Raw genomic sequence first — 27,472 nt, forward strand, 5'->3', positions numbered from 1 at the left:
AAAAGGTCCCTCTGCTGCGAAAAGAAATTCACAAGGAATTGACCAATGCAATAAGAGGAAATGTCCACCTCAGCGATGCGCAAGGTGTCTTCATTCTTAGAATACCCGATAAGCTTATCGTGCTCTGCCAGAGTTATCTGACCGCTAAGGTTGGCGGTGAGAGAGTATCCCGTGATGCTTGCGACCAAGAAAGGTAAAGCGACGTCAACCACCTGTATACCTCATGCGTGCAGATGCATAAAATCCAAGTCGTCATTGGCCAAGCTGTCTAATTTGTCAATATTATAGTTCAGTCCGTTTCGATGGGGGTAGTGGAGCGCCCCGAGATAACGGCCGGCTTTGCCGACTTCGACGCCGGCCATCGGGATCTCGTCACAGTCACCAGATTTAACTTCTATGGCAACCGTATTGTCACCGCTTCTTCTGATCACCGCATGAAAGTTTGGGATCTCAAGGATGGCCAATGGCAACTAATAGACACCTGGCGCGCGCACGATGCTGAAATTCGCGATGTATGTCCCCAAACAAGCCAAGGGTGCAATTCTAAGGCTGGCATTGTGACTCATGTACTAAACTACTATCTCAGGCCACATGGAATGGCCCATTCACGGGCCAGCATATTGGCAGTGTTGGAGAGGACATGAAATTGAAAATTTGGCAAGAAGATGTAACCCAGCCACCAAACTCAGGACGGCGTTTCAAGTCGATATTTCGCATGACTGCACCACAGAGACATCCATTTGTATCACTCGACTTTCGCAACATTGACCTAGAGTCATGGCTGGCTGCGATTACACGCGATGGCTTCCTCAGGGTTATGGAACCCGTCAGCCCCGATAGCCTTGCAGATTGGCAAGTTGTTGACGAGTTCCGTGTGTGCACCGCCCCCGAACGCGGGGAGGAAACAAGCTTCAAAGTCCAGTTCCATCATGACCCCACCGACATTACTCACACTGTCTTGCCGGACTCCGATCGGAAGAGCCTGTCGCTAATTGTGGCTGCCATGGACACCGTCAAGATCTATCGCACTGATGCAAACCGACTATTCTACCATGCAATTGAACTGAATGGGCACAACGGTCTTGTGAGAGATATCTCCTGGGCCAATGGCTCTGTGCGTGGCTATGATCTTATTGCGAGCGGCGGCAAGGATGGTTTCGTCCGCATCTTTGAAGTGTACACAGTGCCAGCTGGCCAAGCACTACAGAAGTCTAACGGCCGGAAGGGGGAGCGTCACACGTACTCACAGTCACAGTCACAGTCACCGTCACTCCGAGCGACATCGCAGTCCGGGATCAGCTCTGCCTTGGCAAGTCGTGTGCCTGGATCGGGGACTGATCGCCAACCCAGTGGGGATTCCCAATTTCGGCACTCGTTCAAACAGGTGGCTTGCATTGACAGCAAACATCTTGATGTCTGGCAGGTTCAATTCTCGTTCTCTGGTAAGTATTTCTTTGTTTATCTATAACCTCAAGTCTTTTCGCTCATGCACTACTAGGTGACTCGTTGATTTCCTCTGGAGATGATGGGACAGTTCGGTTCTGGAAAAGATCTATGTCTGGAGAATGGCTCGAATTTGCCGAAACAGACATGGCTTCCCAGTGATCTGCTCTTTCTAAGCACTGCAAGAGATTGGAAATTCTTGAAAACAATGCCCAATACTTGTCTCTTCTCATGCTCTCGGCCATTACCCCATTTATTTTTCTTTCACAATCAATGATACCCTTTACATTTGATTTCTGCATACCCCTGTGATCTCACTTGGTAGTATCTCTGACACTAATTAGTTGAATTCAAGGTGGATGTTTTGTTATGTCGAACTATTCCCATTACACGACCTCGGGAGGAAAGAGCGATGTTTGGAGTTGCCGTAGTTGGTGCCTCAACAATTCTCTTCTCCAGCTGAACCACTTTCAACCTTCTACATTCGTCTCCTATAATCCGTTCATTATCTATACATATTCATTGTTAGTTCACTATGGCCATCGGTCCGACCATTGGCACTGGCTTGTTCATCGGCGCCGGCCAGGCCCTCGCGGTTGGCGGACCTGCCTCGCTGCTCCTGTCGTATATAACACTATCCCTTCTGACCTATGCTATGACCACGAGCGTGGCCGAAGTATCCACTCACATGCCATCGCAACATGGGACACTAGTAAACAATGGCTACTTGTACCTGTCAAGGAGTGTGGCATTTGCTTCAGCATACCTCCGCTGGTACACTCTCGCTTTGTTCGTCCCATACGAAATCACATCAGCGGTGGTCAACCTTGGCCTATGGAAACCCGGCTCCACGATCGCAATCAGATTGGTTATCATCACCATCATTGTTGTTGGATGCAACTTTCTGCCAGAAAGACTCTTCAAAAGCTCCGAGCGATTGTTCACTGCGATCAAGATTGGCACAATGGTGACCCTCTTTATTCTCTCTCTGGCTCTGGGTCTTGGAGGTGTTGATGGGCAGCCCCCGTGGGGATTCCAATACTGGAAACGCCCAGGCGCCATGAACGAGTATATAGTTCGAGGTGCATGGGGACGAGTCTTTGGTTTCTTCCAATGCCTTATCGATGGATCCATTGCTTTCACGTTTGCCCCTGAGCTGATTGTGCACCGAGCGGAAATGCCAGCATCACTTGGCGAAACAGCCACTCTAAGCGCCGCCATCCCAATTAGAGTCACATCCGACGTCGCCCAAACAGCATTTCCTTATATCCTGAGCTCTTTGGCCATGGGCGTCATGGCTCCTTTCGACACAGGACGTTTGACAAACAATGGAACGGGCTCCGGGTTTTCTCCTTACCTGATCGGGCTCAAAGATGCAAATATTCAAATTGTGCCGACTATCGCGATGGTTGCAATCCTGCTCTCCGCGGTGGCTTCTGCGCGATCCTTTTTGTATCTCTCTTCTCGCACACTTTGTGCAATGTCGGAGCTCGGCCATGCGCCCTCAATCTTTTCCATCCGCAACAGTTGGAATGTTCCATATTTCGCCGTTGGGGTATCCGCCTTGTTCTCTTGTCTTGCCTTTGTTTCAGTGAAAGTCCCGAGTACAATCATGAACACCTATTTCCTTCGTCTCGTCACGAGTGCCGGTTTCCTTTCCTCACTTGTGTCATGCACCATTTATCGTCACTTCAATCAACGACTCGCAGTGACCAGGATTGCCAGGCGGTATAGTTCCTCTTTCCAGCCGTTTGGCACATATTTGGGTATGGTACTTAGTACCCTACTGCTACTAGGTGGTGGGTTGTGGGCAGCACCCAAGGGGAATCTGACTGGGTCTCGAGCAGCCAGACTGGTCATCGCATATATCAACATCGTTATATTTGGCCTTTTGTTCTTGTTCCATCGATTCCATGAATTTGTGCCCGTCGTTGAAGTTGAAAGACAAGTCGGTATCGGTGGACGCAGATATGGCGACCACGAAGGACCAAAAGAACCTCGCACACAGAAGATGTACCCGAGTCGGGGGAAACTCGACCCAATCCCAGAGGGTGCCGGGGCATTTGAGTTGCGACTCAGTCAGACCACGTTCGCAGAGCATTGAGTGTACATGATAATATACTGATAGAGATCGATGCGATGATACATGCTGATAAGATGGGATAGAAATGGAATCGGCACGTCTGCGACTCAGCACTGTTGTCTTTTATTATTAGGGATTAATTGTCGTTCCTTTCAAGTCATTCTTTGTGCTTCTTGTATAATAGCATTTGAAATATAAGAACTTGTTGCACGAGATCCAGTAGTTATGCCAGGTCAAGAGACTGGCTACCTCTTATGGATGTACGAAAACGGAAACGGAAGCTCGCGGCCGGTGTATGTGTGACAGTATATACCAGATTTTAGGTTGGGCGAGATGACTTCCCTAGTCCGTTTTAGTGCTCCCCCCTTGCCGCTTTTTGATCCTAGAGTAAAACTGAGCATGTCCCTGATTATTATATAATCATAAAACTCACCGAGCAGTCTCACCACTGCGCACTCACATACATTAGCTTTACTGTTTATTCTGCGGCAGCATGACTGCATTTTCATCTTGTTACAGTTCTTCCTCTCAGATTGAACTGTGTTCTTTTACTGTCAAACAATTTTGCACATTCATGATGTTGACCAATCGCTTTGTGTCTGTATACCTGCCACATAACCCTGCCATCAGCCTAGACCCCAAATATATAAAGGCAGTCAATCTCCTGGTTTCTAGGGAAAGCTTGATGCCTGAGTCATGAACCCCTAAGTCATATATACGGAAAATAATAATAATAAATTCTCTGGCAGTACTATCTTGAGCTGATCTCTTCCCTACTGCTGGAAATGCCTGGAGTGTCCTTCCACACAACCTTGCCAGGCCTTACTTCCAATCTGAAAGCAAAGTATACTCACAATTGAGCTTATCATGATCTCGGATCTGAAAATATCCTACAGCTTCAACAATTCGTGATCATGTGGCCATGATTCTCCGGTATGTCTCGCCCAGTCATTCAGGCAGTACAGCTGTCCTGATTCCTTCGAAGCAATTCACACCAATCATTCTATCGAAGGAATTCTGAGTCTGATAATACTAGACATCATCATTTATACGAACAGTATAGCGGGCTATAATTCAAATTCGCAAAGTTCTTACCATCTGCCATATACCTATGCATCTGGCTCCCAGACTTCGTGGCGAGAAAGGGGGGTGAATGAGTTTCCTCTCTTTTCCCTATCCTCTAGCTATGCTAGTCATATGTGAAGTCCGAAATGGTCCCGCTGCACAGATGATGCATCGCGATTTGTTGAGCGGAAAGCATTCTAGACAATGCATTATTTACAGAAGATACCCTGCTGTATGGAGAATCGATGGAGATTCGGAGTTTTACAATTTCAACAAATGGGCCCGTGGGGATATATGATTGTGGAATCCCCCGCCTCCCTCCACCAATACGATGGTAATGGTTGTTCTGAAAGGATGGGCGGTTACACCAATGAAATGCAGGGCACAATGAACCTAGATGCCAGGGTATCAGGTAGCCTCCAGTCATTTCGAATTAAGACTGCAGCCTACATTTACAACCGGCTTGCGAATCCAAGAACTGGAACATCCCCCATTGAGGAATGAAGGAATGGACTCGAGGAAGAAGAAAACATGAGTGTTTTCACTGTAGTATCTCTTTCTCACAAATACCTAACCCTGAAATAAAAAAATGCGATAGCTGTTCTCACACCACCGAAAACATGCCAAAGAGCATCGCCATACTGTAACCTGCCACCAATATCTGATCAACATACCACGTATTCTATTCATATTGACTGTTTCGTATAGGCTGCAGATAGCTGCTAGTAGCCTATCTCGGGCTCGACGAAGTCTCGCAATTTTGACGATTCTCCATGTGGCCATACATCAAGGTATGGCGGCGTGTCTCAAGTCATTTTAATGAACGAGGTTTTGCGGCCACCACCCATTCTTGATGGTGGGCATATCCCCACAAGCTATACACGCTAGTCACCGACACAAGCCGTATATAATTATTATGTGGCCTATGTCTTGATCACTCTGCGTGAAGACGCTACCACCTATACTAACAGTGCACTTTATTACAAGAAGCCCCCATCGCTCGTGCTATTATCTATATGCTATTGAACCTCTGGATTCCGGATTTTGTGGTAGAGCAAGATCTTCCTCTACGCATTCCTGATCCTCGAACCGATCCAATCGTACGTGGAGCCAATGATAATTACTCAATAGAGATGGACCTCTATGTTCCAATACTTTTGGATCACGCATGGATCGAGGCCTAGCGAACATTCTTGAATCTCGCCGTGAATTGGGAAAAGCCCCAACTTTGACGAAGATAGCCTACCCGGGTACAAAAGAGAGAGAGGTGAAAGCAAATACCAGGGTACATATGGATTCATGGAATGATAGGACAGCAGAATACGATTGTCTCGTCATATAATCCTGTGCCATCCACCTTTACGTATCTGCTTATAGATAACTTTAAATACTGATTTAGATTCTACACACGTAGATATATTTGCTGTAATATACCTTTTTTTAAAAAAAGAAATATGGCCCAACCTGTCGTTCTAAAAGAAGTCAAATAAGACTATCACTAGACTATTTATATTATGAATGGCACACTATCGGAACAGTTACTGGTGGGACACATTTCGTTTGCGTGAATGAGGTCTTTTTGCTTGCTCAATCGAAAGTCTGAAGATAAATTTCTATATCTTAATATTGAAAAGCTTGGGAACTATGTACAAGGTGCTGGTTTGTTGTAATTGTGATTTCTCCGGGATTTCTAATGACTCACCAGGGTGCTCAGAGCCAGCGCTCAGGTCATGCCCGCAGGTGCCTACTGAGTGCGTACTCAGAACAGACCAAGTTCCCAGGATGAATGCTGACAAGCGAGGGCATCCCGATCGGGAAAACTGCGACCGCCTAAAATCTGATACATCCTGCTACAGCATATTTACATATATGTAGTCTCGGAGAGAAAGAGAAATACCATAATAAATGATACAATACCGAAACCGGACAATTTGATTACTTTTATTTTATTTTTATTTTTATCCTTTGTACGTTGTAGTGGCAAAATGGCCAAATCACAAATATCGGAATCATACAAGCCCATTAATTCTCCCCCCCCCTTTTACCACTTGGGTCGGAAACCCCCGAGACTCTTTCTTTTCCCTTCCCTCTCTCTTCCGTTCATATTTTTATACTAATATATATCCTTGTCGTACTTGTCGTACGAGAACAGATGACCCTTTGCCCCTCTTTGAACCATATTCCCCCCATCTCCTCCGATCTCTTCCAAGCATTTTCTACCCGTTTTCCCCCATGTTACCTTTACTTCTATATGTTTCTTCATACTTCCTTATACTCCCTTACACTACCTGGATACTTCGTCGATCACCCCCAAAAATCCTTCTCATTTGAACCTCTAATACTCCCCGTAGGTAGCCCATATCGCCTGTTCTTCCCTGCATTCTCACGGATCTCTTTCCCGGACGGAGTCTGTAGGAATTTCTTTGTCCCCCCTCAAGAAAATCCCCGTCCTCTAAGAGGTTTGAAGGACGACCAGATCACAGATCCTTCCACAGTCAAGTTCCAAAATCTATACCATTTGCTTTTTGGGGGGATCTTGCTCACTTTGATAGCGATATCTCGCTTTACTGCATGAACCACAGGCATGGCTTTCATTGTAACCCAGTGGAAGGGCCAATAGGGCTGCCCCCCAAGCCTTATTATGGACTGAGGGTATAGCTGTCCTTCAATTCTTTTTTCCCCCTCAAATCAATTTCCTACTCATCCATCTAGATGCTAACTTTCACTTTGCCTGAATTGACTGTCAGGATGCCTCGGGCATCCAATGACATTCCCGTGACTTTCCCCACTTCATTCAAATGACGCTAGTCCTAATAAGGACTAGTGTATTCCGATGGCTTACTGAGAACAGTCGGTTTTGCAGATTACCAAAATTACCGTACCGGTAACCTTTGCAATTCAAAATTGACAGGAATCTGGGTTCACAATGAAATCCAGGAGAGAGGAAAGCCCTTGAATGGGTTTTTCGGGTCCTCCCCCTTCGAACGCCCTTTGGTTCCTGCCACAAGTCCAAACCGCGCTAATCCTCTTTCACCCCACGCACTTGGTCTCTCTGCCTACCTGGACGGCTCATTCTCTGCCTTAGGCCCCCGTAGCCTCCTCCTTCCTGTGTCCTTCAGTTCCTCAAACTCGCTCTCTTCTTTTTCCTCTCCTTTCCCCTACCCTCTTTCCTTCGCGCTTTTCTTCCTTTCTTCCTTCCTTTCTCTCCTTCAATATTTGCGCCAAACTCTTTTAATCTCTTTCCGACTATCGATTCTCCGACTCTCCCCCCCCCCTTTCGCTTCCTTGTGATCGCACCGTCTTCAACTTTCCAACTTTCCAACGCGTCCACTGTCCAAGACGGGATTGGAAACCTACACGACCACGAGAAAAATTGATATGCGCCTTGAATAGTGACAGCTTGGCTACGCCTCTGTCAAAGAACATCATTTTGTCTTCGCCTGAGAGAGGGGTTATCTGTCGGCGATGACAGATACCTCCTCCCTCGCCATCACGCACGCCACAACGGATTCCTATCCGGTTCACGCCCATCGCGGCTCCCCTGCCGCTGTCGACGGCGCCTCTGACTCCGGCGCACCCGACGAAGAACCTTACACCATCAAATGCATTTGCTCGTTCGATGAGGATGATGGTAACACGGTTTTCTGCGAAGGGTGCGAGACATGGCAGCACATCCTCTGCTACTACCCGGATAAGAAAGTACCAGATGTGCACAACTGTGTCGACTGCGAGCCACGGCCCCTTGACAACCGCCGTGCCAACGAACGCCAACGGCTGCGGCGGATCCGAGAGAAAAGTGAGGACGGTGACCGGAAACCAAGACGATCTGGCCCCAAAACACAAAAGAGGAAGTCCAATGATGCCGATGTGAACGCGTTTGGTCATGCACGACATGATTCGGGTTCCCGTGAGCAGCCACCGTCCAAGAAAGCAAGGGTGTCTCGTCGCCAATCGACTTCAATAAGTGGTACTTCGGGTCCCCCGGGTCTGCCGGCTGAATCGCGAAATCGTCGGTCCTCCACCTCTATTGCGATGAGCCCAACAGTTGTCCCTGGCCCTCCTATACCTCATTATTCAGACGAATTTCTCTCCCTTTATGACCGTGATGATTTATTTGTTGAATCGAAGACTATCCTCAACTATGGCGTGGAATTTGTCAATGAGATTGTTGCATGGCTGAAGGACCCACAGATCTTGGCGAAGGTTACCGATGGATTCAGTGTTGAAGACTTCGCCAAACGGTCGGAAGAGGCTATGGATCAGTCTCGCTGGCCCTCCTTGACAACGGAAACCATCACAGACTCGACAGTTGAGATCGGTGGTAAGCACCCAACCCACAAGATCTTGAAAACAAAGGATCCAGTTCAAATGGGCGATATTGTCGGTGAAATCTTTGGCAAATTAGGCCACGTCAAAGACTACAAAAAGCTCGACAGCAGCCGATGGGAGGAATTGAGGCACGCTATGCCTTTCGTGTTCTTCAACCGGCAGCTGGACTTGTACATCGACAGTCGTCAGGAAGGAAACGAGCTCCGCCATGTCAGGCGGTCATGCGATCCAAACGTTTTGTTAAAAATATACATCACCAATGGCCGACAGTACCACTTTTGTTTCGTTGCTAAACGAGACATCCCTCCAGGCTCGGAAATCACTACCATGTGGTATTTCGACGAATCTTTCTTTCCTTCCGAATCGACAGTCAAGGAGGAGTTCAAAGACAGGGTGGTAGATCCGAAGGACGCCGCTATCTGCATTAGCGCCACACTGGCCAACTTCGGCGGTTGTGCTTGTGGAAACCCTCAAGATTGCCTACTGAACAAGCTTGATCGTCGCGCCAAGCCCCCTGGAACCAAACGCGTCAAGGCGAAGCTGAAGGGCAAGGGCAAGAAGTCAAAATCCCTCGGTCCTTCTGCTGATAGCGGTCGCGCTGGCAGTGAGACGATTAAACATCCAGATGAGCATGACCCTACAGGCGATGCTCGATCAACTTCTGGTTCTGCGCGTGGTAGACATACTGGCAGTCGCGACATAAGTCCCACGGGTTCACATCAGCTAACACTGCCAGAGCTATCCAGTCGCGAAAGACGCAAGATAGCGGATGCCGAAAAGCAGTTCCAACAGCTAGAGCAGCTTAGAACCGCCAATCCCAAAAGGAAAAAGCGTTCTAGTGGCCCTCAGACTCAATCCAACCCTGCAAAAATCTCGCGCACAACCCAAACCGGTGACAAGTTCAAACCTTACCACGAGCCTGGTATTCCTCGATCCTCTGAAATCGCAGGACAACCGTCCCGGCGTCAAGTTACTTATGTCGACGCGCAGACTGAACTTTATGCCGACGACGTCGAACGCTCGTTCTTGCGCACGGAACGTCTCAGACGAGGATACAGACTCGACATGATTCATCCAACACTTATGCTTAAGATTCGGTGGTGCTCAGGAAATCACATCGGAGAGGACTGGGCTCAGCGAAATGCATGGGAGGCTGGGGACTTCAGTGTCGTGCCATCTGGAGTCCTCCCCTGGTGGTACGGGTGGTTCCCGCTCCCAATCGACGACAGGTCTCATATCGAGTTGCTCAAAGAAGATTCCGACAGGATGGGAATACCTGCTGACCACGGCCCCCTCGCGATGCCACCTCGGTGGTCCTTCCACCAGTCCAAGTACCCCCAGCCTGAATTCAACTATCATGGCATTGCGATCAGAGGAATCCATTATGACCCTCCAGCGCGATCTGTCCAAGATGATTTTGATATTCGGGGTGCCGTTTCGTATAAACCGGAATCTTCCGCGTATGGGACTAGCAGTGATCCAATCAAGCCGTCAATTCCACCTTATTGGCCATCCACTGCAGCGCATAGCTTTAGGATTTCTGAGGTTAGCAGTCGTGACAATCTGCATGTTTTCATGCCACCACCAAGAGCCTCGAATGTCTCGTCAGCACTTAGTCCTGGTTCCATGTCCACAGGGAGTCTTGCATCACCTAGTTCTCATGACACAGCTTCCCCAGTCTCTGCTGTCCCATCTTCTGGCCCTGCACTCGCAGCCACCCCTGCCAAAAAAAAACTCAGTCTAGGAGATTATCTGATTCGACGGGGCACAATGGCCACCACCCCGACTTCGGAACCCGCTCCTGCCCCAGCTCCTGTCCCCCCTGCTGGCGATCCTCGTTTACGCACCCAACCTTTTTTGGCTATCACGACGGTGTTTGGTGATAATCATGAACCTCACCGCAAAACCGAACCTAGGGGTGACAAGACCGAACCCTCCGACTCTCTGGATATCTCTATGGAGGATGCACCAGAGACAACACCCACCAAAAACCCGTCTATCTCTTCGTAATACGACCATCCGCGTGGTAGTAATGGTGGGCCTGTGATAAAAGGAAAATTCCCTGTGGATTTCACGTTTCTTACGACCCAAAATTTCTTTTCTCGTGTGATTTCATTTCGATACCTTACAGCGAGGCGGCGGGCACAGGCGTTCGGGCTACCTTCAACTTTGTTTTATTTTTTTTTCTTTTCTGTGCCGGCTTCTTTTTTTTCTTCCTCCAACTTTCGGACTCTGGGATGGCGTATGGCGTGGGATTGGTTCTTGGTTATGGGAAATACCATTTGGGTCAGGGTCTTTGAGAATTGTGTCTGCCTGAATTGCAGCACTTGATCTTTCACGATTTATCCAGTTTAGTCTTGGATATGTACTCTTTTTGAGACGGGGCTAGATAGCTTGTATGAACAATGTAACTTTTTCCTGTTTTAATTCCAACTTTAGTAAGGGAGCATAGATTTCTGCCATGTCATGCGCTACTACACCTTGCTAATGTCAAGGCTGGATTAGTTTTCTATTCAAGTTTCAATTTGACATCCGAACTAAGTGTCTTATATGGGTGGGAAATGATAGGCCGAGAGTACAGTATGACTCAATCCCGAGGGGCCAAACCCCTCGTTTTTCTTTACTTTATTATCAGTTGTCCCTTCTACTACTTATATCTAATGCTTATGCCATTGATTCTAGTGCAAGATGAACAATTCTAACGAAACCCTCGCGCTGAACGAGATTCATCCTCGCAGATCTACAGAGGTATCTACAGAGGTTTCCGAGATTGAGCAGCCCACGCTCGCTCCAGCAGATGGAGGCAAAGCCGCATGGCTGATGTTAGCTTCAAGCTGCTTCATTCAAATACCAGTCTGGGGTCTGTTGTGACTGGGCAAAAACACCATCTAAATACTAACAAGCATCTAGGATTCTCTACTGTCTTCGGTGTCTTCCAAGAGTACTACTTAACACATGACGTGCTACAAGGAAGCAAGAATGACCTGGCGACTGTTGGAACTACTTCCACTGTATGCAAAGGATAAACGAGGACGACTTCGGTCTAGTCTAATTGTTTCATCATAGGGACTTCTTTATCTTCTCTCGCCCATCACCTTCACGCTTTTAACGAGATACCCGAAGTTACAATATTATTGTGCACCAGCAGGACTGGTCATCACCGTGATTGGATCTCTATTATCCTCGTTCTCAGTGCAGGTGTGGCATTTGATCGCCACACAGGGCGTCATGTGCGCCATTGGGAATGGACTCTTGTTCAGTCCGTCTTCCCTGTATCTTGACCAGTGGTTCTTGCGTCGGAAGGGCCTTGCTATTGGAACTATGTGGGCTGCAAAGAGTGTTACTGGAGTTGCCTTGCCTTTCATTGCTAGTGTTTGTTTGAATAGGTTTGGCTCTAGTACTACACTAAGGGCTTGGACTGTTGTTACGGTATGAGCCTGCTCTTTCCTCGGTATTTTGGTGTTTTTGAATCGATTGAAGCATAAGGCTATGTGTCTTGGGTTCAATGCCGAACCATTAGGCTATCAACGATCTTCACGTCCTCAGGTTACCGCTGACAAAAGTCTGAATTGTTGATTTAGCTGTTAACCACTCTCGTGGCCTTGCCATTCATGAAACCCCGTATACCAGTTTCGCCATCTGCTTCGGCCCGTCCCTTGGATCTAAGCTTCCTCAAACAAAGCACATTCTGGATGCTGCAGACGGGGAATATTATCCAGAGTTTTGGATACTTCTTGCCAACGACATTCCTCCCTTCTTTTTCGACAAGGACTGTCGGCCTATCCCAGAACACCGGTACAATGCTGATCTCACTATTCAACGCAACATCTGTCGTTGGCGGTATAGCCCTGGGAGTACTCTGTGATCGCTTCTCCGTCACAAACATCATGCTGCTATCCTCGGTGGGTTCGGCGTTATCAGTACTTCTATTCTGGGGTCTGGCATCATCCTCCGACTCAGACTCGTCGCAGACAGCCATTGCACTTCTTACTATCTTCTCCATCACGTATGGCTTCTTTGCCGGTGGATTCAGCTCCACCTGGTCTGGAGTCATTAACCAGATCAAGCATGACTCGTCGCCGTCACTAGATACTGGACTTGTGTTTGGTCTTCTTGCTGGTGGTCGAGGTATTGGAAATGTTATCAGTGGACCGTTGAGTACAGTGCTGCTTCAGTCGGGGTCTTTGGGGGATTCGAGTGGTCTAAGTGGCAATACGGGCTACGAAACACAGTATGGAACGCTGATTCTTTTCACTGGAATCACCGCCTTTTTCGGTGCATGGAGCTGGATGTGGCGGTTCATTAGCCCTGCACTGCAGTGTGTCCGTTGATTATTCGGAACAGCGCAGGCAGAGAGAATACATGTAGGCAGTGGTAGTGGTGGTTGGTCGATGCATACTTGAAGAAGGGGTGCCAGAGACAAAGCGAGGTAGATAGAGTCAGGGAGTAGCTATTTCTTCATGGAAGTATTTTATTTAAACTATTCTTTTTGAAGAATATAGAGAAAGGTTGGACTTGAAATGGAGTGGAATACCGCTATACCGTGTCACGTGAAGTCTGCGGAGCTTCGACTCCAAATGCGCGTTCTTCAATCCCAGCCCCGACAACTTTCCTCCATATCACTGCTGCAACCAGGGCCACTGCCCTATCCACAACAATGGCAACCGATGCCGCGCTCCAAGATCCTCTGCTAGCACTCCGACGTGCGATTGCCTCTGGCAACCTCCCAACACCAACAACCTCGTCCGAGCTCTCCGACCAACCTGCCACAGACAACCTGGCCAAAGCCACACATCTCTACTTCGCCCAACCAGTTCCTCAAACCATCGCTCTATCAACCCTCACACGATTCATCTCAGCATCTACCAAATCCCCTGTTGACCTGCGCAGTATCCTTTTCGCCTGGCAGAACAAAGATGTCGCCATTCCCGAATACATCGCTAAGGCGCAGGAATTCAACGAAGCGCTGAAGCAGCAGACGCCAGAGGGTGGCAAGGAGGAAAGTGTGCAGATTCTCATCTTCCTCGAGCGTCTTGACCTGTTCACCTGGCTAGAGGGTGCCTCCGACGACAGCGAACACATCAAGCCCCTCGAGGGAGCTGCTGCCGCTGCTGAGGCCGCCGCCGCGTCTGCAGGTGTTGCGCAGGCCGATAACGCCGCCGGGATTGCCGCCGGCGCAATTGGCGGCGTCACCTCCGTCCCCAGTGGAGCCGCAGGAGCAGCCCAGCCTGGAACTCAGGGCCGCCCTCAAAAGCAAATTGACCCACGACTACAGGAGATCTACAATGGGGAGCGCAAGATCGGTGACCGCAACACAGTGCTGCGGGGAATCAAGCCGACAGTGAGTTATGAATTACCCCCAAACAGGATACGATAGACCATAGCTAACCCCACCCCCCAAGGACTTCTCACACGTCCGCAAGAGCGCCGAAATATTCCTCGACCGCAACCGCAATCGACCAGGCCAGCCAGGCGCCAAACCAGGCAGCAAGGGCATGGTCCCCGCTCCATCAGCCGGTCTCTCGATGGCTCCCTCGCGCAAGTCGAGCTCCTCCCACTCCCGCCCCGACCCAATCATCCTAATCTCCCCCTCCGCATCATCCCTCATCCGCATGTCGAACGTCAAAACCTTCCTCGAAGAAGGCATCTTCGTACCCCCGGACCACCCAACCCTCTCCAGCGCCACAGACGCCAACCTCGTGAAGCTCGAGCGCCCGCTCCGTCTGAACGGCGACGCCTCGAACCCCAGCGCCAGCGCAAGCTCCCGTCCCGGCGGCAAGCCTACACGTCCAACCAAGTTCATTGTCGTCGATGGCACGACAAACTTCAAACCAGAGTACTGGAACAGACTTGTTGCTGTCTTTACTACCGGCCAGACGTGGCAGTTTAAGTCGTACAAGTGGTCTTCGCCGCCGGAGCTGTTCAAGCATGCTACTGGTGTTTATATTGGTTGGCGTGGTGAGGACATCCCTGCTCAGGTTAAGGGGTGGGGTCGTGGTGTGGAAAACTTTGCTGTTGAGCGCTGGGACGAGAAGAATGGTATTCATGGTGGTGGGCGTTGGCGGGATCGGGAGGTTGTCGAGGGTATTTGGACTGCTATTGAGGAGGGTATGAGACTTCGTGGATGGGGAAATAAGTAGACTTTTTCTTTTTTTTTTGTCTCGGTTTCCTTGTCATCTTGCTCTCTCAATACCCTCAATTCTCCAAGAATATGATGACCATCGGCATTCAGGGCGCAGTTCTAGGCGTTGTGGTTGTCTTTCTTTATTTCTTTTTGTTCCTATCATGTTCTATGTATGTATGGCTGATCTAGCCCAAAAATATTGAATTCATTGGAGATTTAATCTGTAATTTGGACTCGTGCTCTATATAATTCGTAGCAGGCACATTCTAGTAGTACATTGACCATTTACTTGGAAGATATGAGAATATAAGATCATGTCCATTGCAATTCCCAATAAAAAGAATAATATGACATACACAAGCAGACCAGAACTCACTCGCTGTGCCCCGGGTAGAACGATGCAGGAACTTAAGGAAAACAAGGCTCATAGGAAATAGAAATCGATAGAAAAGCGAAAAAAAGAGATATGGAATCATATGACATGCTCAGATGAAAAGGGATCAAAAAAGAGATGCAAAAGAGAAGATGAGTTGTATGGAAGAGACAAGAGAGGAAAAGGACATGCAAGGAACGCCGTATCAGATGCTCAAAAAGAAAAAGAAACAGCCTCCGATCTTTCATGTTTTCAATGTTGTTTTTTGTTTTTTTCTGTTCTTGAGTCTTCTGTTTCAGCACTCCCCCAAGAGGAGAAGAGAGAAATAGGAGAAAATGCGAAGAGTAAGGGAATATAAAAGAGAAAAGAAAAAAAAAAAACAAAAGCAATGCCATCCAAATATTACAAATATTTTCCAGTTCCGGCCTTCTCTATAACATGAGCCATCGATCATAACGTCTTTCGTTCGGAGGGGGGGGGAATCTCGTGGATTAAAAAAGGGAAAATGGATATGGCAGCCAGACAGATTCGTCACGAGACTGTGCTGGACTGCATGCGGAGGAGAGAGTAAAAAGTAAATAACTTCGTGGTCGGAAACGATCATGACGAGATTGATGAAATCGGGTCTCTCAAGGTCGACCGGATATTTTATGTCCCCTTTTTGTACAGGGGGAGCGGGTTTCCGTGTGGGGGCCACAAGCATGAGTGCGGGTTTTGCAGTGTGGTTCGATTCGATCTGTGCCTTGAGAAAAGGGAGGTCGAATCCAGATGCTGAACTGCAAGTGTTGAATTTTTTTTTTCCGGGGCAGATATAATGCACCGAAAGAGGGGGCTCATGAGGAGTCGGAATCGCAGTGATACGATTCGTCTTCGAATGGGTTGCGGACTATGTCAATGCTTGTGGGCGGTGGTTGTCAGGCACGGGTCGAGCGGCTCATGCTGCGTTCTGGGATTGACGGCGGACCGACTGGCGTGGGCGAGTATGAACGCGGACCTCCCAAGATGTCGACATCGTGTTCTTGCAGAACGACGGAGTATTTGGGGTCACGCAGGAACTTCGGGACAGAATCGCTTGACATCAGCTTGAAAACGGAGGTTTGAGCAAGCTCGAACAGGTGCACCACTTCTTGGAGACTCTTGAACATGGACTCATCGTCTCCCACGGCCTTGGTCATGCGGCTGGCGAGGCTGTTGCGGAGCGCGTGGTCGATGTTCAGCTCACAGGGTGAGCCGGGAGCCAAAAACGCGTTGTACAATCCATATGCTGCGGCCAAAGTTTCCCGCACCGAGTCGACCTTGTTAAATGTACCCATTTTCTCGGCCTTGTGGTAGTTGGCAGTGAATTCCGAGACATCGAGGTAGAAAGACAGGTTCTCTTCACAGAGCGAGTAGCGAAGGAATTCACGGAAGAGCAAGCGGAGAGCGGGATCCTGAAGGATATGGGTCAATCGGGCGTTATTGGAGTCGCGTGGCATGCCACGACTGTCGTATGTCGTCGCAACCTCGCGGGTCTTCTCGCGCGCAATCCATCCACATACACGCTGTCCGCGCTCGGTAATGCCGTAGATGGCATACTTGGAAGGCTGGAAATGAGCATTGGTCCCGATATCGGGGAATTGTTTGTCATCTTGAATCATCGTGATCAGGCCATACTTCAGGAACAGCTCAGAAATCAAGCAAGTCTCCCGGCGCTCAATAGTAGTTGAACAATCCATCAACCAGTCCACCGATGCCTTTCCAGTGAATGTATTGCTATAAACCTTTCCATCCAGAAGCTTGCGCTCTCGAGCCACCTTCACACCAACAAGACCATTGGTATAATCACTAAGAGAATCCGAATCCGAGGTTGAAATACTACTCTTCACATTGGGGCCATCCTGACCGGCAAAGCGGCGGAAGATAACCTCGATTGTCGCGCGATCATGAGACAGCTTATCGCTATCCGTGTCACGCTCTAGGTTCACCAGCTGCATGGTGTTGCGTGGCGACTCTAGTACATCCATCACGTGACGGGCGGTAATGCCATTCCGCTGGCAGAAACGCTGCAGGATGTTGATACCCTTTGGAGTGAGCTGGAAGAGGGCGCCCTTGAGGGGGAAGATCAGAAGTGCTTTGCCGTCGACAGATTCAATGAAGCGCGCATCGACAAAACGCTGGCAGACGGATCGGGCCATTTCCTTAGCCATGGAGAAAGTGGTGGTCGTGGTAGTGGTGACGATGCGGGAGGGGTCTTTTGGATCGGGCATGCGATTGGACTGGGAGAACTTGAGGGAGCCCAGATTGTTGACGGCCTCCTCTGAGGTGAATGTGTGGTCATATCTTGTGAAACGAACGCGGTGCGAATCCAACTTCAAGCTGACCATCAATGTGGAGAACAAGTCCATGAAATCCTGCGCAAATCAGCCCAATTGTTCTAAGATTTCCCTTTCATGATCTCTTTTTTTTTTTTTTTTTTTTAGAAAACCTACCTTGGTGAAAGGGCGCTCATCCTCGGTCATGCGCAATAACCTTGACGAGGTCTGATGCATTTTGGGTGCGGGCGGGGAAGGGCGGGTTTCGTGGGGAGGTGTAGGAAGACGCTGGATTGTAGGAATACGCTGGAGAGTCAAACGACGCTGTAAAAGCGAATTGGGGTTTTCAACCAGAGCCGGAGAAGAAGGTCGCGAAGTTCCGGTCAATTGCTCGTAGGTGTCGTCAAATGGTGGGGTCACAGGGGTTGCGGAGAGCTTATGCGGTCTCGACAGACTACCGTATGAGGTCGAGGAACGGAGTGTACTTCCAGACAAACTAGCGAAAGCGTTTGAAGTCTTTTGGGCCAAGGCAGCGAAAGAGCGACGATTGCGTGAGATAGAACCACCAAAATCAGAATAGAGAACTGAAGGGAGAGAATCTTCTCGGCTGTGGCTCCCGGGTTGGGTTGGCATTGAATGGTTTTGAGTCTTTCGGGTTGAACCAGAGGGAAAAAAAAAGTGGGTTAGGCCAAACACCTGATACCGGAAAAAAACATGGGATTTCTGCAAAAAAAAAAAAAAAAAAACGGAAATGCAAATGCGAAAAAAAAATTAAATGGAAAAAAAAGGAAATAAAAAAAATTATTAAGAGTGGACTTGCTAACTCTCAAAGGTAAAAAAAAAAAATTGGAAAACTGGTATGAAGAGGGGGGGGGGGGGGATGAAGGAAATTATGTATACACTATGACAATTTTCTATTAGTATTATTTTTTCCTTTTTCCTTCAAATATAGAAAAGAAAAGGAGGAGTAAGAGAAAGATGGGTCTACTTTTTGTAAGGGGGGGGGGGGGAAAGAGAGAAAACGGGAAAGGAAAATGAATTTATTTAGAAAAATAGAAATAGGAAAAAGAAAAGAGAAAAGAAAAATCAAAAATTAAAATCCAAAAAAAAAGAGGGAAAAAGGAAAAAGGAAAAGGAAATAGAAGCACCATTCGGCCTGTCAGCCCATGATCCACAGCCACGCGTGAGCCCCAAAAGAGTTTGGCCTGATGCATCCAAACAACGTGGGCCATGAAGATCGGTGGGTTCTGGGGTCTGGTATTTAAATATGTATAATACCATACTCTTCAACTCTTCTAGATAGATTTCTTCTCAGATCAGGGATTAGACAGATTAAAGTATAAAAGTATACCTTGAAATCGGGATATATGAATTTAACCTTGGAACCTACATATAGTCTACAGATAGTCTAATTTCATAGTTTGGGTGATTCCAAATAAATCTATGGAGACAAGGGGAAACAAAAAGAAATGGAACCCCCAATCTTTTCCAATGATTTCATCGATTTTTACCCGAAGTTCCAAGGAAAAAAGGTCGAACACATCCGTTAGATCGTGGTACCGTGGTATTGGTAATACACGTAACCTGAACATTCAAATGTTCAATCTGTTGCTGAAATACCCAAGCCGTTTAAATTCCTCCCCCTTGTCTGAATCGCTACCCTTACTGACTTGGGACTAGATCTCTGCTTAATAAACAAATAGGGCTTCGGAGTAATAACGGGTGAAATCCCAGATCTAAATCTTCAGTGTTACATTTCTATATATGTATATTTCAAGGGTCTATGTATCCATACTTAATTTAGGTGTCTTTTCAATGATCTACTCTACGTAGAGTACCTAATTCTAGGCATCCATGCCATTTCACCATGCATAATCTAAGGCTATAGAAGCTGTATGCTGACAAAAGAGGTAAGTGATGTAAAGCTTGAGTCCACGTGGGAATCCTTACACTTTAGCCCGGAATCTAATGTGATATTATTCTAAGGTTATACCTTATGTTGTATGATGTTCCAAGATATAATCATGGATGTCCTGTTAGCCTTATGGCAAAGTTGGAGAAATCTAGATATGACAACGGGGCTTTTCTCTGCTTATTCCTAATTCGGCCCACTCGGTCGGAAAATAGATCAGAAACGTTATCTATACACATGGATCCAGTATGCTGATGGGGGCATTCTTTTCCCTATTCTGACCTTGTCTCCGGAGACTCAGAAATATCCTCATGTCGTGATCGGAGAACCCCCACTTCCAACTCCGATCTACTAATGGTGGGGCAACTAGGAAAAACCTTGGAATACTCCTCTTCTTCCCAAGGTTCTCTGTTGCGTCACTAATCCAAATCTGGCATGTCGCATGTAGGCTTTGATCCTGAAACTGGATACTACATATTATCCAGTGCGACAAAGGATCAGGCAACACGACAAATATATATCTATATATATATAATCCCGTGTTTTGTGCAATGTACCACAAGGTTAAACAATTCATACTTTGTAGTGGGGGGAGGGGTATTTCCATTTTGAGGACCTTGCGTGTAACTCAGAAAATATCAAGGGCGGTCAAGAAAAAAAAAAATAATAATCTTAATCCTCCAGGCTTCCATGGTGATTCCAAGCGTCTTCTTTTCGTTTCGTGCGCATAACCCATGTGGTCCCACGTGGGCACACGTGGAGAGAGATGCTTAGCGTCTGACCGCCAACCTCCCCTCTTACTGTTTTGCGTCTAGAGGGAGGCGCAGCATCGCGAATCTTTCCCCTGAATGTCTAAGATTACGGGGCGCACTGGGGAGCTATCGCTAATAAATTCCATGATTTCTACTCCATAAGCGTGGCTGACACATTCCAACGGTTTTGGTTCGTGTTTACTGGGTTCCTGGCCAGTTTCAGCTTTTCCTCCCCGGCTCAGGATTTGTGAAAATACGGGGGTTTACCGCCTTGTCGGAACCGATTGACGCCTTCAACATCATAAGAGACGCTCCTAGTGTCGCTTCCCCGCCAAGCTCTGGGGTTCACGATCGTCAATTTCGTTATCGATGATCATCTATCGCCTCTTGGAAAATACGAGGTGAACAATGCGCAATAGGATTGGTAATCCCATATCCTTCGCGTCTAGCATTAACACTATCGGTCAGCCTGAGAGCCTTATCTGACACCTGATTCTCGTTCAGAGAGCGCCCGAATATAGGCACCAAAGATATGGCCCCCAAGGAGTTCACCTGCATGAACCATGCTTTCAAATGAGGGTTTCGGGACAGCTATATCAGACACGTCAGCAACCCCTTAAAGAGGTAATGCTCACCAAGCAGAGCTGACCAACCAACCGTCCCGGAACAGGTCACGCGAAACACGAATTTCATACGTCAGTGCGAGTTTCATCCGCTAGGTCCCGGGCGAGCTTACCTAGTTGGGTAGTACCATGCGTATAACATACAACATAAGTACCCTATATCTTCAAACCCCCAAAAAGGTTTGGACTACTCCGTAGACCGCTCAAGCACGGCGATAGAGACAGATTAAGCAAAGATACTCCGTGATCGCACTGCATACGATAATGAGATTAGCTCCCCCGCAAGACGAGATTAGCCCAACAAAAGTTAAATTAAATAGTGCAGATCCAATGGAGATACTATGTACATTCTACATCACAGAGCAGAATCCTTGGAGAACATTCCAATAAGCGATACATCATATTTTTAATTCCAAAAAACCAAGAAACTGTTGAGATCTATCGACTAGGATCAATCACAATAACACGATCGGGGCCACGTGGATATTACATATTCTAGAACAGGGGAAGATGAATTCCACGCTTTCTCTTTCTAACAGGGGTAGCTCATGTGACGAAATTGGGGGCCGAAAAAGGGGTCTCTGAACATCTTGGCTCAGCCTTGTGCGCGATTGCTAATTGCTGATTTGACTCGAATAACTTCCGTGCGGCTCTATATTTATAGTGAGATATGGGGTTTAGGGTGGTTTTTAAGGAGTGTGAATAGATATACAAAGTACGGAGTCAGAACAATTTAAAGGAGATTTATAAGTTCGTACTTCGTATTCGTAAACGTAGATTACTTTCAATACAATTAGTGCTTGCACATCAGATCCATTATTGCGAGACGCTAAACTTGAAGAAGATGGTGGACACTATCCCTGTCGCTTCGTTCCGCCCTAGTCCCGCGGGGCATATTATTGAAGTGGATTGAAGCTATCCAAAATTGAGGCCCGCTAACAGATTCGGAGTTTTTCCTAAGAGTCTAAAGTTGCGGTCAGACATCCAACGGTGAGTGAGATATGAATGAGATATTTTTTCTACACTTATGTAGAGTAGTGTATGTAATTTTTTATTTTTTTTTGGTATTTTATACATATATGTGGACATAATTTCAACCCCATGTGGTATATTTCTCCAGATATCAACATCCCTGATGGCCACGCGAAAGGGATTCCTGCAGACTTAGAGTATTCAGGGGTAATTCCTCAATGTTCCAGATGCATAGATATGGAGTCACACAATATAAAATGTAATTTTAGGAATGTGGATTTGAACGAGATACATATGACATTTCGACACCAACCTTGCATGAGTCATGAAAACTCAAACCCCAAAAACCCTCAATCAGCTGCCAAGAAGCTAACCATACCTGTTTAGGACAAGTTTGCATCCTTCGTTTCAGGACTTGGTGGCGATCGTAAGTGGAAAGCTTATGTATTTTAGGTACCTTACCCTAAAAATATAGACTCTTATATTCTATATATCCCCATACTCTACAGAGACAACTTCCTCCACGTATCACCTCCTTACCTGTTCGAGGGTCCCTGCATGTAGCAGGTGTACTTTGTACATACTCCGAACTGCATGGTTGTATGCAGATCTCTGCGGAATTCAGCTAACCAACATCCGAGAACTATGTATTAGTTTTGCTTTTCTGTAGGAATGTGGCTTGCGCGATTGGGATTCAAACTATGCCCTCGATGCTCCTTGCACGGGGCTGACCATGTTAAAACTCTAAATATCTGGGCGAAGAACACTCCCTAACCATTTACATTTGGACGAGCCGGGGGTAAAGAGAAAGGTCTAGATGAATCCTGGATTGTTTCGCCTCCGTTGCGCCCCTTGATGTACATCGTAGACTGGGGTACACATCTAGATGTTCTAGACAATCATAGTATCAACTCAATCTTTAAATTAAGAGGATCGATCTTCACTTATGATAGGGAATACGGTGTAGCACTCATCAGGGGTTCTAGATTTAGATAGGCCAAGAAATCTCGAGACTACGCATCACATTCTAGAGGCTGAAGCTATCGGAGCTACGAATGTGGGGAAAGACTAGCTGAGGTTGCCACGTGGAATACCAGAGAGGTCAATAATTTAGACCTTTCGAGCACAGATCTGATCATCCCCTAGTCCCCTAGCTACAGTAGTCTGTAACTCAACTCACAAGGTCTAGAGATGCTTTGGACCCCCCGTATTGGGGGCCATGTGGCTTACGCAACGACCTTTTCCTCCGTAGTTCAGCCACCGTCTTGTTGGGATGACAATCCTGACAAAGAACCCGAGGAGCCCGATTGACAGAAACTCTCCTTGTGAGACTAGCGAAAACACTAGTGGACTTCCGTGCACGCAGCACTATGTGAACAGAGCCTCATCTGATCTGTTTACCTATTCGGTGCATCGTAGGTACTTTGTAGGTAGTACGATCGTACGATCGTACCCCGTACATATGTATCTCCTGGCGCTAACGGAGTAGCCGCGCTGAGAGTTTTTTCTTTTTGAAACTATCGTCAGCTCTGTGGGCTCTAATCTTGTACTTTTGACTCGCTCGGACTCGAATATCAGTTGTTCTCGGACATCCCGATTGTTACGAAATATTCCAAATCGGTAGGCCGCGCCCGTGGACGTCAATGTTAAGGTTTTAACTTGTGGGCGTATATACGTAGATAAGAGACCTTTTCATGTTTCGAAGTTGAATTTTGTTCTATTTGAATAGAAATGGAAGTGCACACACGAGGTCCTCTTTGGCCGTTTATAGTAATGTCCCTTTGGCGCTTTATTATACGCCTGTATTGTACAGTGCATCTGTAATACATATAATACAAGATACATAGTACACAATACTATGTATAGAATACGAAGAATTTGGCCGTTCATGGTGGAACTCCACTTTCTGAAAACAGTTGCAAGTCAGGTAACCACGTCATTGAAATGGTTCTGATAAGGGATACAATACCTGAATCATGCAAATATACTCCGTACGGAAGCCCATATTTCCGGTGAACTCCGTGACAAATTCCCCGCTAGAACCTTGGAAGCCTTCTAGAAGCCTTCTAGAAGACGCTAAGAAGCCACGTTTCGGATTGTTCCATGGGCCACATAGAGATATTGTGATTCTCCTGTTTCTCCTGTTTCTCTCCTTTTTCTGCTAATTAAGGGGTAAAATATCTACCAAAAATAAATTCCTGATTTTGTCCTTCTTTCCCTGTTCCTAGACTTTCTATGTACCGGTTTCGGTCTCAAGCTAATCCCGAAGGCTTGGCAAGTGTCAAATCTCTATCCGCAGGGATTACCTAAATCCCTATCTAACCAATTAAGTATCTATTAACGAGCATACATTCGAAGTATATTGTATATATAACACGTTTATACGCAAGTGTCCCATATTGGATATGTGATCCACGATGTACATACTACACCAAAAACAAGACCGGAAAACACAAAGAAAAAAAAGAAAAACCTCCGATTGGTGTTACCATACGACGTACAACGTAGTGCTCCATATATTCGTACACCCGGGCAAACAACTCCACCTTCACAAACACACGGCAGAAGAGCCACACGAGAACAAAGGACTTGCAAGTCCACGTGGCAGATCGGCAAAACACCGACAGAGTCAACAGCCGACTTACATATGCACCTACAACCCTACCTGGTTAGCCTATGTATGAGATACTATCCATTATTCCTGACTGGCTAACTAAATTCCTGGTTATACATGGAAACGTTGGCTTTAGGCGCTTTACCGCCTTTTTAATCTTTCTAGTTATAGAACTGAGACGAGGGGAAATACACATGACATAAAAAGAATAGTTGAGTGGATACCCAATAGGACTACACAAAAAGATATGACTATTCTTGTTATCGTATAACTGATTTGCCACGTTATTCTATCGTTGGCAGACTTGATATCGTAGGCACCAAAAAAGCAAGACGACCAAACTAAATATTGTGTTGGAAAAACAACTATTAAGCGACAATAAAACGTAGACCAACCAAATGTCGAGCGATCATCACCAGAACTAGTCCTTGTCAGACTTACTTTGTATGCTTGGTCTTAAGTTCCAAACTAGAGGTTTCGAAAAGTACGCATTTGCAATCCTCAGAAGAAATGCGGGATTATCAGACCGGAGCATTCTGTCAAATCGATCATCAAGGCCCTTCTTCTCCTCCGCCGTAAACTCGGATCCTTGCTCGTGTATACAGCAAAGACACTCAACAGTACAATGCCCAATACCTTTCTCTTTTGTAGTGTGCAATTGACGTCTTTCACAGCATCCACAGGCTCGGCTGCATCAACCTCCTCTACCTATACAGTCTTCGATAAGCTCTTCCTGGAGATACCAAGCAGGGTTGCTCTTCACCGAATTGTAGCCCCTTCTCAACGATCCTTCGTGGATGAAACACTCATGTTCGTAGAGATCCCACTCTTGATTGCGACGTGTTTTTCTGACTTTCTCTAGCTCCTCTTCAAGCTCGTTAGATTTCGAGTCGTTTTCATCGACACTTGAAAGCTTTTTCGCAGCTTTAATCTTGGTATTCAACGCATCTTCTCGTTGGACGGTTGATCTGAGCCGATTTTCGGCTAGAATGATTTTGATGAGGAGGTTACCATTGTATCTTGAGTTTCGGCCATGAAAAATTCACGCTTTTCGACCGCTATATGTGTAACTTGACGAGGCAGACAAAGTCTTGTATTCTCCAAGCATCTTAAGTAGTTCGAGATATCGACAGTGTTGAAGCCACAAGGAAACCATTCAAAATCAAGAGAAGATAGTAGTTCTATAAGCTGGCGGATGTATCAGAATAAGAAGGAGCATACGGAGTAGCTGAGTTAGGCATTATTTCATTATCAAATCATCATGATCCTGACTCATATTAAAAGGTTCATATCTAACCTTGCTAGTGCTAACCTTCTAAATACATAGGGATATATACTTCATTAGTAAGACAACTCCAAGGTCTACTTCACTATATAGTGATATCATAGTCACATCTGCAGTTCCGAGTTGGGTACCAGATCTCACATCGGAAGACTAATCTTATAAACTATCCATTAAGAGCAAATATACAAGATGGATTCTAGGACTATATAGTAGCGCAAACCTGCTGCATTTTAGTATCACCTATATTTGATAAGAGTGTAAGATCAACCTTGGAATGTAGGAGAAAGAGAAGGCAATAACCAATTTAGGAAGGCACGTGCTAGTAGTTGCCCATAAAACTTCCCTTTTCCCTCCTTTCTGAAAATCAACTCTCCCTCTTAAACATTTGGGAATACAGACCCAATACAAGACCATCTCGAAAAAACATCCAATCTTCTCGTTTCTCTTCGATCTATCAAAATGAGGGTAGACGAGTTACCAGGCGGATTTTGGGCATCTGAGCCATCGTTTTGACCATCCTGATTGTGACGTCTTCTGTGTGAAGTGGAGGGAGACACAGCAAGTCCCCCTGATCTATCTATCATCAAGCAAAATTAAACAGTTACTTACCAGCAATTTTATATTTCCATGTCAGCAGAGCAAGCCATTCAGATTGCTGCTGAACTGAACCTAGCCATACAGGATGCCTTATTGAGAAACAGCAAGTCTTCAGTAAGATTCTTTACTCCTCAAATGCTACACAGAAACAAGTACCAACAGATGTTTCGGACACTATAGATTACCAAGACTCTATTCCCTAGTCTTCACAGCAAACTAGGGTGCCAGCCCTTGAAGGGCATGCCCTTTATGACAAACTCGATGCCGTTGACACATGGAAACCTTTGGATATTCGCCCGCCGCGAGATTACATACATCCTCGAACTGCGTACTTTACGTACAGGGCATACGTTGGCCGTTATTGGCATCGCCACAGTCACTGCCGTGGATTGGAAACTGGATTTTCCAGGATACAGACTTCAAGGAAATGGAGGGAGTTCATCACCGCAGATCCCTCCAGATCCTCCAAGTTTGTATTGAGATCTGAACCCAAAATCAACAACATTCCATCGTGGGAGATTTTCGATTTACTTGGTCTTCCCTTGTCGTTGATGGGAACAGCACCTATGGAACATATTAGCTCAACCCATGGGTTCTATACTTGGCCTAGACTGCAAGTTCGGCTTCACGACTACGATAAAACAGTCTTCTTACGCCAAAGCAACATGGTGCTGACCAACGGCCGAGTTCGCCCACTACTTGTGGGATGAGGACGTGCTCGCCGATCTTCCTGCTGTTTGTAGTCCTGGTTATTCCTGAGGCCAGTTGGATGCCTTGAGACATGAGTTAACAAGTCTGTAGTTATCATCATGTTACAATAAGCAAGCTGATTAACATATTTTACACGTCTTTCACTGTATTCTATATATTTGCGCCTAATGCTTCTTCTAGCTATGAGACCAATAAGTGGACAAGTTACTTAAAAGGTCTCAAAAAGACCTATAAGATAGCACCAGAAAAGGTATTACAACGCCGTATAAGCAGCTGACTATTTGACTGTAGTTGCCGA

General features: G+C 46.6%; 7 protein-coding genes across 7 annotated transcripts; 6 read left to right on the forward strand and 1 right to left on the reverse strand.

Moving 5' to 3' along the window:
• Nucleotides 1-290: 290 nt before the first annotated feature.
• Nucleotides 291-1,605, forward strand: N7479_000383 (putative nuclear pore protein (SEH1); the record flags this gene model as incomplete). The annotated part of the gene is made up of 3 exons (XM_057248081.1): nt 291-512; nt 587-1,442; nt 1,499-1,605. Coding segments are annotated over 3 exons (1,185 nt in total), but the record flags the coding sequence as incomplete, so codon positions are not given.
• A 373-nt stretch (nt 1,606-1,978) lies between these two features.
• N7479_000384 (putative proline permease) lies at nt 1,979-3,547 on the forward strand (the record flags this gene model as incomplete). Its single annotated transcript, XM_057248082.1, has 1 exon — nt 1,979-3,547. One exon carries the CDS (start codon nt 1,979-1,981, stop codon nt 3,545-3,547), a length of 1,569 nt encoding a protein of 522 aa, XP_057112514.1.
• Nucleotides 3,548-8,056: 4,509 nt separating this feature from the next.
• N7479_000385 (putative PHD finger and SET domain protein) lies at nt 8,057-10,930 on the forward strand (the record flags this gene model as incomplete). Its single annotated transcript, XM_057248083.1, has 1 exon — nt 8,057-10,930. The coding sequence occupies one exon, from the start codon at nt 8,057-8,059 to the stop codon at nt 10,928-10,930; it is 2,874 nt and encodes a 957-aa protein (XP_057112515.1).
• Nucleotides 10,931-11,608: 678 nt separating this feature from the next.
• On the forward strand, nt 11,609-13,251 carry N7479_000386 (putative MFS monocarboxylate transporter; the record flags this gene model as incomplete). Its single annotated transcript, XM_057248084.1, has 4 exons — nt 11,609-11,780; nt 11,831-11,931; nt 11,987-12,349; nt 12,502-13,251. 4 exons carry the CDS (start codon nt 11,609-11,611, stop codon nt 13,249-13,251), a joined length of 1,386 nt encoding a protein of 461 aa, XP_057112516.1.
• A 326-nt stretch (nt 13,252-13,577) lies between these two features.
• On the forward strand, nt 13,578-15,060 carry N7479_000387 (RNA polymerase II accessory factor CDC73 family protein; the record flags this gene model as incomplete). The annotated part of the gene is made up of 2 exons (XM_057248085.1): nt 13,578-14,261; nt 14,323-15,060. The coding sequence occupies 2 exons, from the start codon at nt 13,578-13,580 to the stop codon at nt 15,058-15,060; spliced, it is 1,422 nt and encodes a 473-aa protein (XP_057112517.1).
• Nucleotides 15,061-16,331: 1,271 nt separating this feature from the next.
• Nucleotides 16,332-18,341, reverse strand: flbA (developmental regulator FlbA; the record flags this gene model as incomplete). The annotated part of the gene is made up of 2 exons (XM_057248086.1): nt 16,332-17,807; nt 17,886-18,341. The coding sequence occupies 2 exons, from the start codon at nt 18,339-18,341 to the stop codon at nt 16,332-16,334; spliced, it is 1,932 nt and encodes a 643-aa protein (XP_057112518.1).
• Nucleotides 18,342-26,493: 8,152 nt separating this feature from the next.
• N7479_000389 (uncharacterized protein) lies at nt 26,494-26,943 on the forward strand (the record flags this gene model as incomplete). Its single annotated transcript, XM_057248087.1, has 2 exons — nt 26,494-26,577; nt 26,644-26,943. 2 exons carry the CDS (start codon nt 26,494-26,496, stop codon nt 26,941-26,943), a joined length of 384 nt encoding a protein of 127 aa, XP_057112519.1.
• Nucleotides 26,944-27,472: the final 529 nt, after the last annotated feature.

Source organism: Penicillium vulpinum (genome assembly GCF_028829585.1).
Source record: "Penicillium vulpinum strain IBT 29486 chromosome Unknown utg000001l_segment0_segment0, whole genome shotgun sequence".
Lineage (NCBI taxonomy): Eukaryota > Fungi > Ascomycota > Eurotiomycetes > Eurotiales > Aspergillaceae > Penicillium > Penicillium vulpinum.